Source organism: Salvia hispanica, chromosome 5 (assembly GCF_029641045.1).
Source record: "Salvia hispanica isolate PSC_SH4W2 chromosome 5, Shi_PSC_v1, whole genome shotgun sequence".
Classification (NCBI taxonomy): Eukaryota; Viridiplantae; Streptophyta; class Magnoliopsida; order Lamiales; family Lamiaceae; genus Salvia; species Salvia hispanica.
The window spans coordinates 31,149,737-31,169,906 of NC_142696.1; the positions used below are offsets into that span (position 1 = coordinate 31,149,737).

Below are 20,170 nucleotides of genomic sequence, written 5' to 3' on the forward strand. Positions count from 1 at the left end.
TTGTTCCATTAAAGGGTGTTCGTGGCTAGGGGTGGGTCGATACGATATATCGTATCGAAAACGTTGTATCGTGTATCGTATCGAAAATATCGATATGAAAGAATTTCATATCGTTATCGTATCGAAAGTTTCGATATATCGAATTTCGATATATCGAACTTTCGATATAAAAAAATTTCATATCGTTATCGTATCGATATTTCGATATATCGTACCGAAATTCGATATATCGTTAAATATCGATATATATCGAAAATTTCGATATATATCGATATATATTGAAAATAAAATATCGATATATATCGAAAATATCGATATATCGAAAATTTTCGATATATATCGTATTTTCGATATAAAACGATATATCGCGATATAAGGAAATTCATATCGTTATCGTATCGAAAACTTACGATACGATATCGTATCGTATCGAAAATTACGATATATCGAAAATTCGATAATTTTTCGATATTTTTCAATACGATACGAACGATATATCATTTTTTCGGTATTTTTTCCCAGCCCTATTCGTGGCAATGGAAGATGATCATGTGTTTGAATTTTGGTGCTCTATGTTTCTCATTTAATGCTTTCATCTAAATGCTATAGGTTTTAGTTTAATCTAAATGATTAGAATAAAATTATTATTTGATGTGATATTATTTGATATTTACACGACTTGACCATTACTTTTTTATGGAACTGCTAGTTCTGGTTCAAAATATATTATTTAGGAACAAAAGCTAACACATTTAACTTGTAAGACCAATTTTTGTTTTAGCAAATGTACGAGATCAGTTTTGCACTTTAGCGAATTATTCACATCTTGCAGTATGAATTGTTTTAACTCTATTTTTTTTCACATGATGAATTTTCAAATTATAGCAATTTAATACTCCCTTTGTTCTACTATAGTAGAGACATTTCGTCACTTGTTTTGAAAAAAATGATACTCCCTCCGTCCCCAAAGAATATGCACTTTAGATTCGGCACGAGTTTTAAATAAAATTGGTAAAGTAAGAGAGAGGTAGAGACAAACAGTAATTAAAGTATTATTAGTGGGGAATGGGTCCCACCTTATTAGAGATAAAATAGTTTAGAAAATTGAAAAGTGCATATTCTTATGAGACGGACTAAAAATGAAAAAAGTGCATATTCTTATGGGACGGGTGGAGTAATAATAACTAGTTAAAGTCGAGAGATAGTAAAATAAGAGATAATAATGTAGAGAGTCTTCGTTGCATTGTTATCTTCCTTATTTTACTCTCTCTTCACTTAAACTAATTATTACTATTATTATTTTAAAATGAGTGTTCAAAACAGAACGCATCTACTACAGTGGGACTATTTATTTCTATCCATTTTATATTTTTCTAAATTCCTCCTTCCAGGTCAATATGAATATGAAATAAAAGAAATACTCCCCCCATCCCAACTAAGTTGAGTCAAAACTTTTGGGCATATTGATTAAGAAATTTTATTGAAAAGTAGAAGAGATGAATAAAGTAAAAAAAAATAAAGAGAGAGTAAAGTAGGTGATTGAATAAAGTAAAGTGATTGAATGTTTTTTCTATCAAAAAATTACTCAACTTAGATGAAACATCTAAAAAATAATACGACTCAACTTAATTGGAACACGAGAGTACTCCATATCACTAGACATAAAATTGACTAATTCTTATAGAAGAACTTAATTGAAAAAATTTACATTGTGAATGGATTTAGTATACCTGTTTATTATCGCATTCAAAATTAACTATTCCAGCGAAAAATAGTCTCATTTCGTTATTTAAGAGTGTCCATAAAAAATAATCTCATTTCATAAATGGAATCATACCTTATACTTTATTCACTTTGTCTTCTTTCTTACTATCTCTGTCCACCAAAATTTGTCTCATTTTTCCATTTCCGTCTGTCCCCCAAAATTTGTCTCATTTCACTTTTATCATTTTTGGTCGTGGACCTCATCTTCCACTAACTCATTTCAACTCACATTTTATTATAAAATTAATATATAAAAGCAGAACCCATAATCCACTAACTTTTTCAACTCACTTTCCATCACATTTTTTAAAATCCGTGTCGGGTCAAAGTGAGACAAATTTTGGTGGACTGAGATAGTAGTATTTTTTTTTCTCTCTCTTGTACTTTTTTTATTTTTTTTATCCTCTCTCTTATTTTATCAATTTCTCGTTAAAATTTGTGTTATCACTATGCTAATTTCGGAGAAAGTAAGAAATAAATGAAATTATCTATAATTAATGTATTTTATTGTTTTAGCCCAATGTTTATCATAAAGAAGATTCTATTTGTAGAATACAAATAAATATAGGAAAGAAAAAATTAAGAGCAAACACAGAGAGCAATTTGAGAAGGTAGTTTAGAGTTGCGATTTTATTGCTTCTTTAAATCACCCTTTATATTCTGCAACACGAGTCCCCCTTCATTTTCGCATTCGCCATCGACTGATTCATTAAGTAAGAGCTCTCTATTCTTGCATTTGCCCTCACCTTTTTATATACTCACACATCGAGTTTCGATTATTTCCGATTCCGATTTTAATATTTTTACGGTAATTTTGTTTATGAATCGCTCTTTTTCGTGATTGTCTTCATTTTTTGCATTACTTGTTTGAGAATTGGAATTGGAATTGGAATTGGAATTGGAATGTAGGTTTGCTGAAAGATTTTATTACTATATGATTTAGATTATATATATATATGAATGATTTATGCGTTTGTGCAGAAAAAAATGTCAGCTAAATACATCATTGGTGCTGGATTTGGATCTCTTGGTATTGCATATGTTTGTGATAGTTTGGTTTCTGATTACAAAATCTTTGGAGGTATGAATGTGATTGATTTGGATTTGGATTTGGACTTGTAGAAACAATTGAGATTTGTTGTGTTTGATAGGTTCAACTCCAAGCACTATAACCAACAAAGAGTGGGAGCGGGAGACGGACCGGAAAATGGACGCATGGCCGCGCACTGCTGGCCCTCCCGTGGTCATGAACCCCATCAGCCGCCAGAATTTCATCGTCAAAAATGAATAAGGAAAATGCTCCTTCACTTAATATTTTTGGAATTTGCTGTTTCTTTCCTTATTCCATGTTGCATTGCACAAGCATTAAGCAGCAAATAAGTGTTTGTGGGAATTTTGTTTCTTCACTATGAATTTGTTCTTGTTTCTTTCTATACGAAACAGATTATTGCTATGTGTTTACTGATTGAGGCCATACAACACTCCTGAATATTCCTATTCATATACATTTGTGTGGATTAACAAATGTTGATTTTAACTATACTATCTACTTAATCGAATTAAATTACCCTTATAATAGCAAAATGAAAGGATTTGGTAACACATTCTTCATGCCAGAATTATTATGGATATATTTGATGGAAATATATACTCATCTCATCTCGACTCTGGATCTGTGAGCCTACAATACCTCTTGTCTTAGATCAATCAGATTTTGGTAAGACCATATTTCATATTTGGATTCAAACTCAAAAAATTAAATTGTTGATATACTAGTAAATTTCAGTGGATAATGATTTGTTGGTCACTTATAACAGAATTTTTGTAGGCAAGAGTGTATCTAGTTGGGTTATTTGGTGCAAGCTGCAATGTGCCGGTGAATGGGGGGCTTGGATCCCCTGCTGTGGAAGAATCACAACAGGGATGTTGTTCCTCACATCCTACTTTTTTAAACTTAAAATATACTAACATTTAAATAAAAATAAAAAATTTAAAAAATTAGGATGTGAAAAACAGCATCTCCTGTGATTCTTCCACATACCACTTTTATATATTAATTATATAACAGAATGTGAACGTAATAAGTTATTATTGGAAAATGAGATTTATTTACCAAAAATAGAAAAAACAAATAGAAAATATTTTGTAAATGAAAAATGGCAAATGTGAATAACATTTGATGGCCGGAAAAAATAGTAATACCATACAAACAAGATATTCCTGTAAAATTCACCCTTATAGGACTTTCATGATTTCTTCCTTGTAGGAGTTCAGGTATTTAATCCTGAAATAAACACAAAAGGAATTTTGACTATTCTGCCGTGCCCAACCTCGAAAAAAGTACTTAATCATGAAATAAATGCAAAAAAAGAATTTTGACTTTTCCACTGTGCCTAACCCTGAAAAATAAAAGAATCAATGAATTAAAGATTATTTTTGGAACGTCCATAATTAAAATTGTATTTATTTATTTTCATTTTCAATATACAAACTACATATTACAAAACATTTCTACTCACAATCGATTATAAATATCAAGATAAATTTTCTTTTCATGAAATTATCTAGTTCTAAATATTTTAAACATTTATGTATTTTTATAGTTTGCTTATGATATTTTGAAAGGGCTAAAGTTATATTTAGAAAATTTTAACATATTTAGAAGTAGAAAATTTCAAAAATAAAAATCTGATAGGGGCTTAGCCCCTCCCCTCTTGTTATTATCCAACAAATAAAAATCTGCAACGCCCAAACATATATGAAATCTCATTCCAAGAGAATCATCATGTATAAAACATCAGCTTCTATACAAAGGAAGGGAGAGCTATATATATGTCATGTATACATTCAACTCTGTATATTCTCTAGCTTAATTGGCATCACAACCAAAAATTTCACATCAAATCACTCAATAATTTACACACCTGCATATAATACTGGACAAATTTCTCCCCATTCAAAACTCATACTATTTCATTTCGATTGGCATGCCCACTGGAAGAATGTTGCACCGTCGTGATGAGAATATTGCTCACGCCTCTTCGCCGGTTGGCCTAGTCCGTAATCGGACTCTGGTGATGGCACCGGAGTAGAGTCACCCGTGCTACTCCCCTCCTCATGGTTACCACCATTGGACTTCTTTGTGTTGATGAATCGACCCCCGCATCCTCGCGCTCGTCTCAGGGCGTGAAGGTGGCGCGACTCATGAAGATAAGGCTGATGAAAAAAGATAGGAACATCAAGCATTATTATAAATTATAGGCCTAATCTTGATTTTATTCACGGGTTGGGGGTCTGCCTACCCCCCCGCCACACCGCGTGTTTTTTATTAAAAAAATGGCCTAATATTTTATAAATTTAATTTGGTCCATCAATAGGCCTAACATCAACTTTTCCTACCAAATTAGTTGAATCTCTTATTTATAATGGTCTGGTACTAAACATTTAATTTGAAGAATGGATATATCTTACTTACCTTCCTGACTCTCGTCGCTTTGTTCTCCATTTCAGCTTTCGCTCGCAGTTGTCTTCGCCTCAGAATCGCATGATACTGTTTCGCATTCACATAAACAGGCTCTTCCGGCATCACAAAGGGCAGAGTCGTCCCACAGTGAGGCGTGGGATGTAAATCGGGATATATCTGAATATCATTGCACATTAGTCATAGCTACAGAGTAAATGGCGACGAATTTATTAAGTTACAAACATAAGTTGTGATTTCTTTAGGGTTTTCTAAGTAATCAGTTGCACCATTCAAGTGACAATTTACAAACTCGGTTTTTCTCAAACGACCATTGGAGTTAATCACATACGCATTTTGTTGAAAAGTCGAAGATTATAAGGTTGGCCAAAATATTAGACATGTCATAAGGGAACACGATATGCACAATTCAACCATGATTGAGAAGACAGATAAGTTTAGAGAGTCAAAATTGGTGTATTCACCTCGAGCGTAGTGTGAATTTTACCTAATCCCATTATGACCTAATAGTTTTAGCGCGTTAAGTGCAGAAAAGTAGCAGTAAGCCATATACCAACTCTTGCCGCCCACGCGCTTGCATATTATCCCTCAACTCTGGTTCGAGGTAAGAGTATGTAGAGATTACCTGAAATCCAATTATGCAATTTAATCGATAAATATTTGAAATAGAAATTCATTTAAAGTAAGAAATTCAAGTAAAAAAACAACAGAATGCACTCACTTTTGAGCTACCACCGTGATCTCTTTGATTTCCATGTACAATGTATTCACCTATTGTTGAAGGCACTGCCGGTGGTGCAGCCTTTCCCTGCTCCTGGTTGCACACTGAGCAACATACTTTGTTACTTTCACAAAATAATTGACGAACGAGACTGCTTATGACATTATCGCAATTTTCAGAATTGATAGAACATCAGCAGGTAGTCAACGCCTCTCGCCTTGTTGCTGATATTTCAAAAAATCCATGATGGTAGTAATGTCTGCTTGCTAAGATAGCGAGTCTACTTAGTGTCCTATGATCGTATTCTCATTTTCCTTTCACCTTTGAACTAAAAGGTGCTTCACTAACAAATTAAGAGCTTTTCACTTCCACTAACAAATGAAACAGAATTTGTTTAATCAACACACCTATACGCAAAAGCATCTCGCTCTTCTCTTAGAGGATAGTACCAAATTGAAGAAAGCGATATCCTGAATGTTTTATACTCCTAATTAATACGGGCTCAGGAAAATAGCATTGGACTAAGTATTAATACATCAATTTTCAACATAAAGTCATTCCTTCGACACGCAAATATTGTGGAGAGAATACATTTGGACTAAACTTGAGCAATTTTGGAATCACATCCCATAAAAATTACGCATCAACTTCATAAAATTCTAAGTGGAAAACTTCCCCAAGACTTCGAGGAAGTTCTTATTTGTTTTCTTTTGCTACTTGAAACGTACATCTCGTTCAAATTCCAACTTCAAGAACACCACAAGATGATTCCATAATCTCATTGGATGATTGATCGATCATAGAGGATACTAACAGAACTTTGAGAAAAACACTCGAACAATAAAATGGAACCTGAATTCGGCAATTCAGAAATTTGTCCTCTGAACTGGCTGTGCAGATTTGGAGGTGTCATACTCAGTGGGCTTCTTGATAGAACATTCGCGGATGCATAATTGTCCCCGGCACCATAATGCCAACCTTGTGAACCGGCTTCAAGCCAATTATTATAGCCTTTTGTATCAAATTCGCACTGCTCTCTTTTGCCTCGATGCTGTTGCATACTTACCTACCTACAAACAAATGGTCATGACCGATCAAAAGCATATAACCGAAATATGAAGACTAGTGAATCCATTTAAGTACTTAATAAATAAGTCATTGGTGTACATGTTACATTATAAATGCATAAATAATGGAGTACTACTCAGTTTGTATGAGCTTATGTTAAAAATGTTGATTGTTAATTAGCATTGAAATAAATCATAGTCAAGTACCAAATCCAATATGTTCAAATCCATAACCAACAATCAAATCACAAACAAGTTGTTAAACAAATAAATCAGCAAGCTTGAGTTCCTATTGACATCTCACGAACTCGCAAAATGGCTGCACCGTAGCAACGAATTCAAAGGGAACAAGATATGGGGCTGGGATAGTGATAAAAGAAAAGGAAGATAATTACCAATGTTGTTACATCATCTTTGATTTTGGGGCTACAGACTTGATGTAATTAATGAAACTAAATTCAAATTATATTGAGTGAATTGAATCATATAAAGTACTTTTCAAGAATGAATCGAACCACATTGCTTACGGCTTACGCACCTCCTTCCAACCATTATTCCATTCGACTCTAATCAGACTCCTGGCTCTTTGTAAAATAACATTTCAAGAGGCATTCACTCTATCCTCAAAATTCTAATGTGTATTCATTTCACTCAACTTCCTCATTTACTAACTATTGAACACTTTTGCCAAGGAAACTTCATCACATATATTCTCAATCTGAGGAATCAGTTGATGTTTTGTATTTATCAATTAATGATTAAAAAAACCGTTAGCTGATTACTGTTTAAATTACTTAATTACATGGAGATTTAAAGATTAAGAATGGCTTGAAAATGAATGCATTTTAGTTGAATCTGAATCTGATACTTGAAAAGTCAAATAATCTTCACCCTATAAACTTAATTCATACTTTTCAATAATTGAATCAAGCCAAAATCTGACCTTTGAATCAAGATAATTAACAAGAAATCGAAAAAATATACTATCAACTACTAATTTCTAACATTAGCAACATCAAATTTTTGTCTCTCCATCAAGAATTATAAAACAGTAAATAATCAAAACTTTTGAATAAAAATAATTCATCAAAAATTTAGAAGTGTGCACTCCTCCTCTCTCTCACACACACAAACACAGCCATATAAAATCTTATCAAAATTTCCTTTTTAAGCAAAACCACAATATAACCACATCTAGCCAATAAAATCAACATCATACATACATAACAGGTAAATAAATGGAAAAAAAATAAGACACACCAAATTCAACCGCTAACTGATTAAACCAACAAAATAAAGAGGAAATAAACTTACTGCAGTGAGTCAGTGACAGAGGTGTTCATGCAAATGAAAGAGGTTGAATCTCACTCTTCCTGGAATGGAGGCTGAATATATGCTACATGCATTTGTATTTTTCCTTTATTGTGGGGGTGGGTGGGTAAGGGGAGGGGGGGTTGCGTGGCCCTTTTGATGATGAGAAAGTGCTCAAAATTCTCATCTCATGAAGACAACATCGGATGAAAGTGATTTTCTTTATTTAATAAAAATAAAATAATGGGCTGTTTGGTTTGACGGAAGCAGCCTCGTCTCTTGCCAAAAATGACGTCCCTGTCCTTTTTTATTTTCCATTCTATAAATGGCAAGTCAATGTTTTTAATTTACTTTGCTTACCTAAATACCCCTAATCATACTTGGACTTGGTACCGATATTTTTTGCAGAAAGCAAAAAAATCTTGGCTTGCAGATAGTTTCAAATTAAGGGCATCCAAATAATTGAGCACTTCAATTTTATAAAATTTAGGAGTTGTACTCTCATAAGTTGCAATGTGTTCACAGAGGCGGGCCTTGAAATTTGTTTTGTTAGGAGCTAAAATTCAATTCAAAATTTTGAGAATGTAACTACCCAATGTTTTATTGCAATGACAAAGGCTTTTGTACAATGACTAATATGAATTATGGAAAATTCGATGATATTTTTAAATGAAAAAATAAATTTGTACGGACTTAACCCCTTATTATCTCTATGTAGATCGTCATTGTGTTCAACGACTCACGATATTGATAGAGTACACTAATACATGCTCAATAAATGAATTTATGCATCCCATTCTTTGCCAATGGCCTAAGCTATCGGTAAGCAATTGACATAATTTTTATTCTCTCCGTCCGTCAAAATCTACACGTTTTATTCTTTTGGATTGTCTTGTTCTATTTAAAGACACATTTTCGCTTTGTAGAATTTAGTAAAATGCTCATATACTCCACTAACTCAGATCACACTCACATAGTCACATTCCACTATAAAATTAAGTACTCCGTCCGTCCACAATAGAAGTCCTTTTTGTTTGGACAAAATTTTTAAAAAATGTAAAGAAAATGGGTTGAATAAATTAGTGAAAATGAGTCTCACTTATATATACTTCCTCTGTCCGCAAATAGGAGTCTCGTTTTTTCATTTTAGTCCGTCCGCAAATAAGAGTACCGGTTCATTATTACGAATAAGAGTCCGCGAATAAGTTAGTGGGTTTGATGGAAGAATCATTTATCTTGCATTTGACTCATTCGTTGTGTTATCCATTGCGCTTTATGTTAGTTATATTATTTCAAAAAGTAATAATAACATACTATGCAAAAGTATTGTCTAATATAGAAAATTTTTAAAGGAGTGAGAAAGAAGGTAGGGGCAAAATGGTGAGGAGAAAAAGGCAGTGCACCAATAATTAAACGCCAATGATTGAGTCCACATCTCGGTTGCTACGTGTCTCGCCATTTTCCAAAGATGGTGGGGCCCGCTCGTACTACACCCCCCTCCGACGGCCACGTGTGGCATGACTCAACCGTTAAACGCCGTTATCTGTCCAGGCGTTAGGTGGCATTTTCTGGATCAAAATCGGATCCCCTTTATTCTCCCAAACACACATGCACTGTTTGACGGCGACACCCAACCGTCAACTAATTATCTATTTTTCACTTTTTTCTTATATTCTTCCTTTTCTTTCTTGATCCCGATTTACTGTTTTTATACTACATAATTCTAATTTTATTTAAATTGGAGTTAAATGGCTAAAATTGTTCGACGTACGATGATTTTATATTTTTGGTCCTAAATATTATCTTTTGGATTCTTTGGTCCTGAATATATGGAAATTTGATTATTTTAGCCCTCCGTCAATATTTTCGTTAAAAACTACTCTCTCCGTTCTCTATTAAGAGTCACACTTTTCCATTTCGGTCCATCCCCAATTAAGAGTCACACTTCATTTTCACCATAAATAATAAGTATGTCTCCATTCCACTAACTCAACTCACTCACATTTTATTATAAAACCAATATAAAAAAATGGGTCTCACATTCCACTAACTTTTTCAACCAACTTTTCTTTACATTTCTTAAAATCCGTGCCCGGTCAAAGAGTGACTCCTAATAGGGGACGGAGGAAGTAACAGTCAATGGATTTAATCCCGATTTTACCCAAATTAAATTTTTAATTCTGATTTTTTACTCCCTAATTAATTCTCTAATTATTTTAATAAATAATATGAAAAAATAAAAAGAAAAGTTAACCTAAATAATTGTTTTTTTACTCCTTCCTCGGCCTCAATCTCCAGCAGCAACAATCGCCTCTGATTTCCATGGCGGTAACTCACTCCACCCACTCCACCGACCCCAAAACCGGCTACTGCACCACAACCAAAATCTACCAAAGCCTCCTTCCCTTCGCCCTCATCCCCCCTCTCCATGCATTCCTCATCGACGCCGACTCCGGCGACCGCCTTCCTCCAGCGCGTCACCTCCCTCACTTCACTCATCTCCAAAAACGACGTCGCTTTTGTCCTCTCCCCGCCCTCGTTTCATATCCCCATCCTCTACTTCTCCCTCCTCTCCCTCGGCATCGCAATCTCCCCTTCCAACCCGCTCGCGCAGCAAATCCAGCTCAGCTCACAAAATCCCCCGCCAAATCTCCCAGTTATCCTCCTCGATCCCCCTGAATTCCTCTCCATGCTCCAATTTAGGTCTCCAATCACCACCACCACTACCGCGACAGTAAAAGAGTCCTATCCCGCCGCCGTCCTCTACTCATCCGATTAGGGAATTAATTATTTTGACTAAATTAAAATAATTAGGAAATTAATTAGGGAGAAAAAAATTAGAATTAAAAATTTAATTTGACAAAATCGGGATTAAATTCGTTGCCCGTTAGTTTTTCACGAACGGAGGATAAAAATGATCAAATTTCCATATGTTCAAGACCAAAAATTCAAAAGATAATATTTATGACCAAAAACATAAAATGACCATATGTTCAGAATCAATTTTAACTTTACTCTTTAAATTATATCATTATAATAACTCCTTTAAAACTGAACTATCACTTATAGTTTTATCTGTTACATTTTTATTTCTTGTTATTATAAATTGGGAACATTTCTGAAAGATGAGTCTCTACAGTCTTATTTATTTGGTGATTTAACTTAATAAAAATGTGATGCACTGATTGTTAATCTTATTTTTTAAAATAACAAAATATCACCTCATCTATAAAAAATATAAATTTTTAAAATAATATAAATTTTAATGTAAAATTGGTAAAATAAAAGATAATATAAATTTTTAAAATAATATAAATTTTAATGTAAAATTGGTAAAATAAAAGATATCAATCGGTAAAAAGTAATAGAGAGGTAGAGAAAATTGATAAAATAAGCTCATTTTATTTTCAAATTGCATATTCTTGGGCTTTGTGTGTGGCCCAGATCCTGCCCTCTAGCCCATTAAGCCCATTTCATCCAGTAAGCTTGACAATTGTTTCTTCTAGTTAGAATAACTAAAGTAAGGGTCCTATTCTAATACTTTTAGCACCCTAATTCAAAATTAAGATTAAATTTTCATCCTTGAATTTTAAAATGAGTGGATGAGATTAAAGCTCACAAAATCTCAATAAATAGTAGATAAAATATCAACAAAAGGGTAATATCGTCATTATGTTATCATATGATAATTTTCATGAGTGTTTTTTTTATATCAACATTGTGTATTACAAATATCAACAATATGACATTAGAATATCAACACAAGGACAAGAAAATATCAACACATTTTTATTGAGATTGGACATGCATAATATTGAGATTTTGCCTACAATATATTGAGATTTTTTGTTGCATTTGTTGAAAATAGCTGCTTATCAACATGTACGAAAATTGAAATATAATTTATCAAATTTCATCACCCGAACATCGTCGGAATATATGCAATTGAGATCTCGTTGGAATCCTTATTAAATTATCTTTAATTTGCTATATTTTTGCGAAAAAATAATTTAAATTGAGAGAGTTACGTAAATTTAAAGATTTGAGATGATTTTGAGGAGAGAGAAAGTAGTTAGTTATAATTACTACATATAGGATTTGACATTAATACCCTTTTAATTTAATTAATAATTATTTAAATTTAAAATATATTACACTTGGCATTATATTAACTACAAGATCTTCTAATCTAATGATTGAAAATTGGTCTTAATTTGGGATTGGTAATTAGTTAGCAATTGATTACATCCCACTAAAGTAATATGTAAATATAAGTTATATATAAATAAGTGGACATTCATAGTGTATTTTGAACAAGTAATCAATTTGGATACCTTATGATTTATAATATTGTTAAAATATATTATCAAGCGTAGTGTGAATAGAACCACCATCCTTTCAGTGCATAACTTATCAAATTTTAATTACTAGATAAAAATAAAAAAGATGAGATTGAATTTTAATATTTTGAATTTTGAAAACAAGAAGGTCATTTATGGGTTTTTTAGTTCATTTTTTAGAAAATTTGAATTTTAAAAGTATAGACGTCATTTTTGGATAACACAAATGTCAATTTTCAACCATTTTAGTTCATTTAGAATATTAGAATTTAAAAAAACAGAGGTCATTTTTTAGTTCATACACCCTTATGATTGATTTAAAATGAACTAAAACGATCTTAAAATGATCTCCGTATGATGGAATGAACCAAAACGTCCTTAAAATGACCTTCGTGTTTTAAAAATTCGTTCCTTGTTATCCTTCCATTTTTTGATGTAGTGGTTGAAATTTGGTGTCTAGTTACATGTGATGCTACAAATAGATATAAACAGAATTAGCTTGATATATTAAGTAAGTTTAGTGATTCTGAAAAAAAAAAGAATTTTATATATATGATCTCAATAAAGGAAAAAACAAGGTAAGAAACATATATGGGACAGTAGTGGGAATTATTATTGGTACCATACCAAGTTATATTTCAATCAAATCAATTAAATCCACACTCAAAATATATACATTGATGGACATAAAACGAGCTCACAAGTCACAACCTAATCCACAATATAAAAAAAAATTACAATGGATAACACGAGTGAAAAATTTAAACTATGCATACCAAAAAGAACACATTATTTGGTTAGATCTAGACATTATTTGTAGATGAGCACGAGAAAAAGGCCTCTAGTTCAGGAGGAGCGAAAAACTTAATATGTCGTTGTGTTGACGAGCACCTTCCTTTCAACCTTCTCTTCTTCGGAGCAGGTGGACAAATTAGGGTTTTCGGAATCTTGAATTTTTTACCTTTGGGCGTCAAACAAGCTGCATTATCTTTGCCCTTGAAATCCCCTTCATGAACTCCCATGATTCTCTCGACTCAATTTTTGTGATATTAGTGGAAAAAAATTAGGAGGGTGATATCCAAATAAATAGTTGAAATTTTTCAAAAAGGATAAGCCTAATACTACTTTTTGTTAATATATGTGTTTGCTAATGTAAGCACTGTGACCGGCTCAAAAATGCAACAAACACATAAGGTTAAACTATTTATTAAAGTTTAATTAGGAGTTGGAGGTGCTAATGTCACTTGTTAGCAAAAATACAACTATTACACAACATTCTAACAACTGCTACCACTGAATTAATGTTACTTTTGTTAAAGGTTTTACAAATTAAGAGAATATACTATCCTCTCCCGACGAAGAAAGATGTACAAAGCTCTTGTTTATAGTAAAAGTCGACTTATTTTAATTAGAAATCATATCTTAGTTTAGGTAGCCGAGATTTAATCAATGTGAAAATACTACTAATTGAGTTGAATTTGATGAAAATTTGCACAATTATTTTACGTTGATTTTGGAGATCAAAATAAAAAACTACTACTACTAGCTTATCTGTAATAGGAGTAAGTATTAATCTCAAGCTTATCTTCAAAAAATGATCTATTCACTTAAAATTATTGTTCCATCAACTGAGGACTGGAACATGTCTCGAGAATTTTATCAAATTTAAGGCCAATTTGATAGTAAAATTTAAGTGGGTAGACTTTTTTAAATAACATAAGGCCAAAATTATTGTATTGATAAGTTACACTTGGAAGCGTGTAGTCAGTAGAAGCATGTCCATTCCTAATGTTATTTTCTATTTTTATACTCCTCCGTTCTCAAAGAATATACATTTTGAGTTTGGCACAAATTTTAATACAAAATTATAAAATAAAAGAGGGGTAAAGACAAAAAGTAATTAAAGTATTGCTTAAAACATATGCCAAAATCAAATAGGACTCTTATCGAGAGATGGTGGGAGTAAAAGGTAGCAAGGGGACTGGAATTCTATTCTAGAAACGGGAATTCATGTATCAATCTTGTGATTAGATTGTGAGAGTTCAAAGAGTTTTCTTCATTTTTCAGTTTACATTTGTCGTTAATCTTTGATGAGATAATAGAATTCATCTTGTTTTCCCGTGGACATAGGTATTAAAGAACCACATAAAGATCTTGTGTCGTTTACATTCTTGTTTCAGTTTCGTTCCTTTCTTCTGCTATTACCATTCTACAACACTAATAATACGTTCATGAACTTTGACATTGTTAAATTCTCCAAATCTTTGTCCCACATCGGCTTAGACCATAGCTTCTCTATATAAGTGTGGATAATCCTACTCTGATACCATATTAGAAATGAGCTCACTCACCCCTTAAAAGTTGTCCCACATCGGCTTGGTGATGATCCTAGCTTCTCTATATAAGGGTGGATAACCCTGCTCTGATACCATATTAGAAATGGGCCCACAGCCCACTCACCCCTTAAAAGTTGTCCCACATCCGCTTGGTGATGATTCTAGCTTCTCTATATAAGTGTGGATGGCTTGGTGATGATCCTAGCTTCTCTATATAAGTGTGGGACAAGGATTTGGAGAATTTAACAGACTTTGTATCAATTTTCTTTTCCCATACGTTAAAATGATCGATAAAAAAAAAATTGACGAGGAAAAATTAAAGTTGTAGTAATTGTTCAACAGGGGAGTGATCAATTGCTAACTCATCATTTAATTGCTAACTACAACTAATTTAAGGCCATAGGATTTTAAAAAACGTGTGGTCTACAATTTGCCACGTGTAATTTTCGTTTTTATTAATAAAATAAAAAAAGATTAAAAAAAACGCCAAATTAGGGTTTTAGATGAAAATGTCAATATAGTGTTTCGGATCAACACAATGCTTTGAGAATGTCAACACGATGCTTTAAGAATGTTAACCCATTGCTTATATTGACATTCTACATGTATTATATTGACATATTTTATATAGTATGTTGACATTTCTGCTTTACGAAAAAATTGAAAAATTTTTGAATTTTTTTTCAAATTTTGACGTCGGAACATATGCATATATGATATCGTTGGAATCCTTATAAAATTATCTTTAATTTGATATATGTTATATGAATTTAAAGTTTTGGAATTTCTTTTAAAAGTTAGTTATAACTAAACATGTAGTTAATTGACATTAATACCCCTATTGATATTTTATGGAATTAATCCTATGGCTTTATTGACGTTTTTTGTTGATCGTATTGATATTTTTTTGGTTAATGATCTAGGCCCTTAATTTGAATATCTAATGGCTATTATTTAGTTATAATTAGCAATTAGGTATTGAGTTAGCAATATAACACTCCCGTTGTTCAACATTAGCTTTTTCATTATTTTTTCCAACTTAATTTGATTTTGAAACTTAAATTTCAGGCCCTGAATATTACTACTAGTTTATAGCAAATTCTCAATATCAAGAATTTATGGATATTTAAAGTTGTCCTCTTTAAGAACTAAGACAAGAAAAAAAAATATACTCCTTTCATCCCTAAAAATTTGTCACCTATTTCCTTTTTCGTCCGTCTCTAAAAATTTGTCACCTTTCACTTTTACCATTTTTAGTAGTGAACCTCATATTCCACTAACTCATTCTCACTCACATTTTATTAAAAAACTAATATATAAAAGTAGGACTCACATGCCACCAACTTTTTCAAACCACTTTCTATTACATTTCTTAAAACCCGTGCCGAATCAAATGGTGACAAATTATGGGGGACGGAGGGAGTAATTAATTAATCTGGAGCAGTTAAACTAAATTGGATTAATTCTCGTTTTGCCACTTTTTATAGCATTCTTGTTATAGCATCCTTTTTTATTCAAACCAATAAAACAGTATGGAGTTAGCTACGAATGATCAATGAGGAATCATGATTCATTAACGTGAGTTTGTGCTGACAATTTCAACATAAACGATAAACAATCGAGAAACTGAAGATATTATTCTATACACAATTCATTCACCTAGTAAATTCGAGCTATTAGGCTCCAGTAGTTCTGCATAAAAGTAGATACACTTACATCAACAGAAAATGGACCTCTTCTACATACCAACAGTGTTTTAAAACCAAAAATTAAATGTGAATTATTGATTTCTCCAAGCAATCTATCAGTCTTTTTTATACCTTTCTCTGCACATCATCTCGAGCAACAATGAGTTCCACAAGCTGATCAGCATCCCCGGCATCGGTCGGCACCAAAATGTCGTCCTCCGTCGTGAAATCATACCGCTGCCCGACTGCTCGGAGGAGCTGGTACACCTCAAACATGGTAGGCCTCTCCTTGGGGTTCGTCGGAAGCACGCAGCTGCACGCGATTTTCAGAAACTGGAAAAGCTCGTTGTCGTAGCCTTTCCCGGCCAAGGATTCATCAATGGCGTTATGAAGCCTAGACGAGGCGGATAGTTCCGATATCCAGTCGACCAGGCTGCCCCTGAAGCTCTCCGGGGCTCTGCTCACGTGCGTCGCTTTGTCGCCCGTCACCAACTCCAGTAGCACGACTCCAAAGCTGTAGACGTCCCCCTTTGGGGTGGCCATCAGCGTTCTTGCGTATTCAGGAGCAACGTACCCCAAATCTCCGAATTCACCATTCACAAACGTGCTCAGGTGCGTGTCGATGGGATTCATGAGCCTGGCTAGCCCGAAGTCGGATATCCTTGGCTCGTAGTCTGCATCGAGCAAGATGCACTGCGAGCTGATGTTCCGGTGGATGATGCGCGGATTGCACGAGTGGTGGAGGTACGCAAATCCCTTTGCGGCCTTTATCCCTATCTTGAGACGGAGAGGCCAATCCATGACTCTGGCGCCTTCGCTCACGGGATGTAGCATGTCGCGAAGGGAGCCGTTCGGGATGTGCTTATAGACCAAGAGGCGCTCGTTCTTCGTAAGGCAAAAGCCAAGCAGGGGAACCAAGTTCCGGTGCTTGATGCTTCCTAGCGTCGCCATCTCTGCTGCGAACTCGTTCTCCGAGTGTTGAGTGTCCTGCAGCCTCTTCACCATAAGCGAGGTCCCGTCTTCCAGAACTGCCTTGTACACCGTGCCTGTTCGTCCCGACCAAATAATATTCTCATTGCTGAAGTCATTTGTGGCCTTCATCAGATCTTTCAAATTCATCTTCGAAACTGATTTCTCAAACATTGATAGCTGAAAACAGAAACAATCACAAGTGAAGGGGTTAATTGCTTCTAAAATCATGAGCTTTGCTCATCGTTTGATTGCATTATAATGCTAACTTTTCTTAACTTGCTAAGTCATAAGCGCAGTGTATTAAAAATGTCGACACGCACATTAATTTAATGTTGGTGTTGACATTTGAAATATACTGAGTTAGCAACTTAAGAAAGTTAGCAACGGATTAACTTTCTAGTTTGATGAGTTTAGAAACAATTAATAAGTGTGTGGTTTTGAGATAGCAAGCACAGTGTACTCGCCTTGATGCGTTTGGCGCCCTTGATGCTCGTGGCCCATTTGTTGCCGAGAGGATCCTCTTCCTTCTTCCTGCGCGACATCCTACGCATATACAAGAACAAACCAATGGCGCAACCGAGAGCTGCAACAGTCACGCCACCAACCGCTCCTCCAACGATTGCAGAAGCATGAGATTTCACCGAACCACTACTACAGCGAGACAAGGGCTTCCCACACAGACCTGCATTTCCTTCATAGCTCTCAGCAGGAAAACTGGCATTCACAAATTGCGGAATAGGACCAGTCAACTGGTTTTTCGCAACACTAAATGTCTTGATCCGGTCGAGCAGACCAATCCGTGGAGGAATCTGGCCGGTCAACTGGTTGTTTTCGAGCTTAAGCACGTTGAGAAAGCTGCAGTTTGAAATATCGACAGGTATTTCTCCGGATAACTGGTTGGAGGAGAGGTCAAGTATAGTTATGAAGTGAATTATACTAGAGATGTTGTGCGGGATGTTGCCACGGATGCTGTTGCTAGAAAGGTCGAGGCCGGTCATGGAAGCGCAACCGGCAATGCCTAGTGGGAACTCACCCTTGAGGCCCATGTCCGACAGCCGGATATTCAACACCATGCCATCATCCTCATGCCAACACTCGATCCCGGTGAACTTGCAGATTGACCTCTGGGAACTGTTGTCGAAAATCCACGATGCTAGGTAGTTGTTAGGGTCTTCCAACGAGCTCCGTATCGATTTCAGGCACTCGATATCAGAGGGAGTGGCGTGGCAAGGGACGAGCAACCAAACAACGATAGTAACGAGAGCAGAGGCTGCCCTAAAACCGGACACCATACTCGTTGATTACAACGTCGAAAGACCAAAGAACATAACTCAAATCAAGATTGCTGGTACATACTACTTAACTTCCTGAAACATCAAAAGGTCAAAAAAAATCTCATTTTGTCATTTTGGGATGTCTAGAAATAGTCTCATTTCTAAAAATGAAAAATTTCTCTCTCACACTTTCTCCACTTTTTCGTTGTCTCTCGTACTTTACCCACTTTTTTAATATCTCTCTCTTACTTTACCCGCATTTTCTCCATCTCTCTCTTACTTTACAATTTCACATTAAAACCGCGTATAATAAAACACTTTCTGTTTAATCAAAAGATTAAACACTAAACACAGACAAAGAAACTACCCTTAACAAATTTCAAGCATAAATATGAAAAAACAAATTACAGAAACAAAGTAGAAACTTCAAAACTCCACTATTCATGGAATCAGCGCGATCACATAACAAATATCTACCTAAATCATCTACTTCAACAAATTAAATGGAAAAACCCAAAATCTACACAAAATCAAAATGTAAAGAAAAGGACTTTACCCAGTCCTAATCTTCAAGAAAAAATGTTTACAATATGAACCAAAAGCTATCCAAGAAAGCAATAAACAAGAGATGGAATTGTTACCTTTAGGAAGAGTGAAAGTTGGAACTTCTATTCCAAATGAAGACTTTGAGAGTATAATGGGACAACTATTAATCTTCCACCATTTCTTTTTTTCACTTTTCCTTTCTTTCTTTATTAGCCTCTTTTTTGCTGATTAAATGTGTTTTGCTATTTGGCAATTTCGAGTGAAGACTGCAACTCTCAAATAGAGAGCTGAAGACTGGACTCTAAGATATGAACAAGTGTGACTACAAGGGAAAAAAAATAAAAGAAAAAAAAGGGGAGACTGGACTCAAAGATAACGATCACAAGGACTCGAATTTCTACTAGTCTTTTTCTTTCCGACATTATTCACACTTTTATTTTAAATTATAAATTTAAAATTAATTTTTTAGTGTAATTAGATTAATATTTTAAGTGTAATAAGATATTACTCAATAAAAGAATATAAATATAATTAATTCTAATATATTAATTAAATACTCTAATTCTCACTTAAAATAAAAATATTATAAGAATTTGAGATGGGCCGAAACAGAAAAGTGCGAGTAACATGGGGGAGAGAGAGTGTGTTTTTTATGGACGAATGTACTATG

General features: G+C 34.1%; 3 protein-coding genes across 4 annotated transcripts; 1 reads left to right on the plus strand and 2 right to left on the minus strand.

Moving 5' to 3' along the window:
- The first annotated feature begins 2,361 nt into the window (after positions 1-2,361).
- Positions 2,362-3,225, plus strand: LOC125186206 (uncharacterized). 2 transcript variants are annotated; one of them, XM_048082555.2, is made up of 3 exons: positions 2,362-2,477; positions 2,746-2,845; positions 2,916-3,225. In XM_048082555.2, exons 2-3 carry the CDS (start codon positions 2,752-2,754, stop codon positions 3,053-3,055), a joined length of 234 nt encoding a protein of 77 aa, XP_047938512.1. In that variant the 5' UTR covers positions 2,362-2,477; positions 2,746-2,751; the 3' UTR covers positions 3,056-3,225. The 2 variants fall into 2 exon arrangements, with proteins under 2 accessions (XP_047938512.1, XP_047938511.1); XM_048082554.2 differs by lacking the exon at positions 2,362-2,477 and adding an exon at positions 2,480-2,572.
- Positions 3,226-4,504: 1,279 nt separating this feature from the next.
- LOC125186885 (nuclear transcription factor Y subunit A-4-like) lies at positions 4,505-8,470 on the minus strand. Its single transcript, XM_048083369.2, has 6 exons — positions 8,348-8,470; positions 6,819-7,036; positions 5,967-6,070; positions 5,799-5,870; positions 5,240-5,404; positions 4,505-4,980 (listed from the first exon to the last, which is right to left on the minus strand). The coding sequence occupies exons 2-6, from the start codon at positions 7,024-7,026 to the stop codon at positions 4,738-4,740; spliced, it is 792 nt and encodes a 263-aa protein (XP_047939326.1). The 5' UTR covers positions 7,027-7,036; positions 8,348-8,470; the 3' UTR covers positions 4,505-4,737.
- Positions 8,471-16,631: 8,161 nt separating this feature from the next.
- Positions 16,632-19,837, minus strand: LOC125191034 (probably inactive leucine-rich repeat receptor-like protein kinase At5g48380). Its single transcript, XM_048088496.2, has 3 exons — positions 19,596-19,837; positions 18,145-19,047; positions 16,632-17,857 (listed from the first exon to the last, which is right to left on the minus strand). Exons 2-3 carry the CDS (start codon positions 18,970-18,972, stop codon positions 16,835-16,837), a joined length of 1,851 nt encoding a protein of 616 aa, XP_047944453.1. The 5' UTR covers positions 18,973-19,047; positions 19,596-19,837; the 3' UTR covers positions 16,632-16,834.
- Positions 19,838-20,170: the final 333 nt, after the last annotated feature.

Bases quoted from the DNA above. Each gene is read 5' to 3' on its own strand.
- LOC125191034 (XM_048088496.2), bottom strand. From the start codon at position 18,972: ATGGTGTCCGGTTTTAGGGCAGCCTCTGCTCTCGTTACTATCGTTGTT. The intron at 17,858-18,144 runs GCGAGTACACTG...TTCTGTTTTCAG, and splicing joins AGGGCGCCAAACGCATCAAG to CTATCAATGTTTGAGAAATC.
- LOC125186885 (XM_048083369.2), bottom strand. From the start codon at position 7,026: ATGCAACAGCATCGAGGCAAAAGAGAGCAGTGCGAATTTGATACAAAA. The intron at 6,071-6,818 runs GTTCCATTTTAT...TATGTTGCTCAG, and splicing joins TTCTGAATTGCCGAATTCAG to TGTGCAACCAGGAGCAGGGA. The intron at 5,405-5,798 runs GTATATGGCTTA...AATGATATTCAG, and splicing joins CGCGTGGGCGGCAAGAGTTG to ATATATCCCGATTTACATCC.
- LOC125186206 (XM_048082555.2), top strand. From the start codon at position 2,752: ATGTCAGCTAAATACATCATTGGTGCTGGATTTGGATCTCTTGGTATT. The intron at 2,846-2,915 runs GTATGAATGTGA...TGTGTTTGATAG, and splicing joins TGATTACAAAATCTTTGGAG to GTTCAACTCCAAGCACTATA.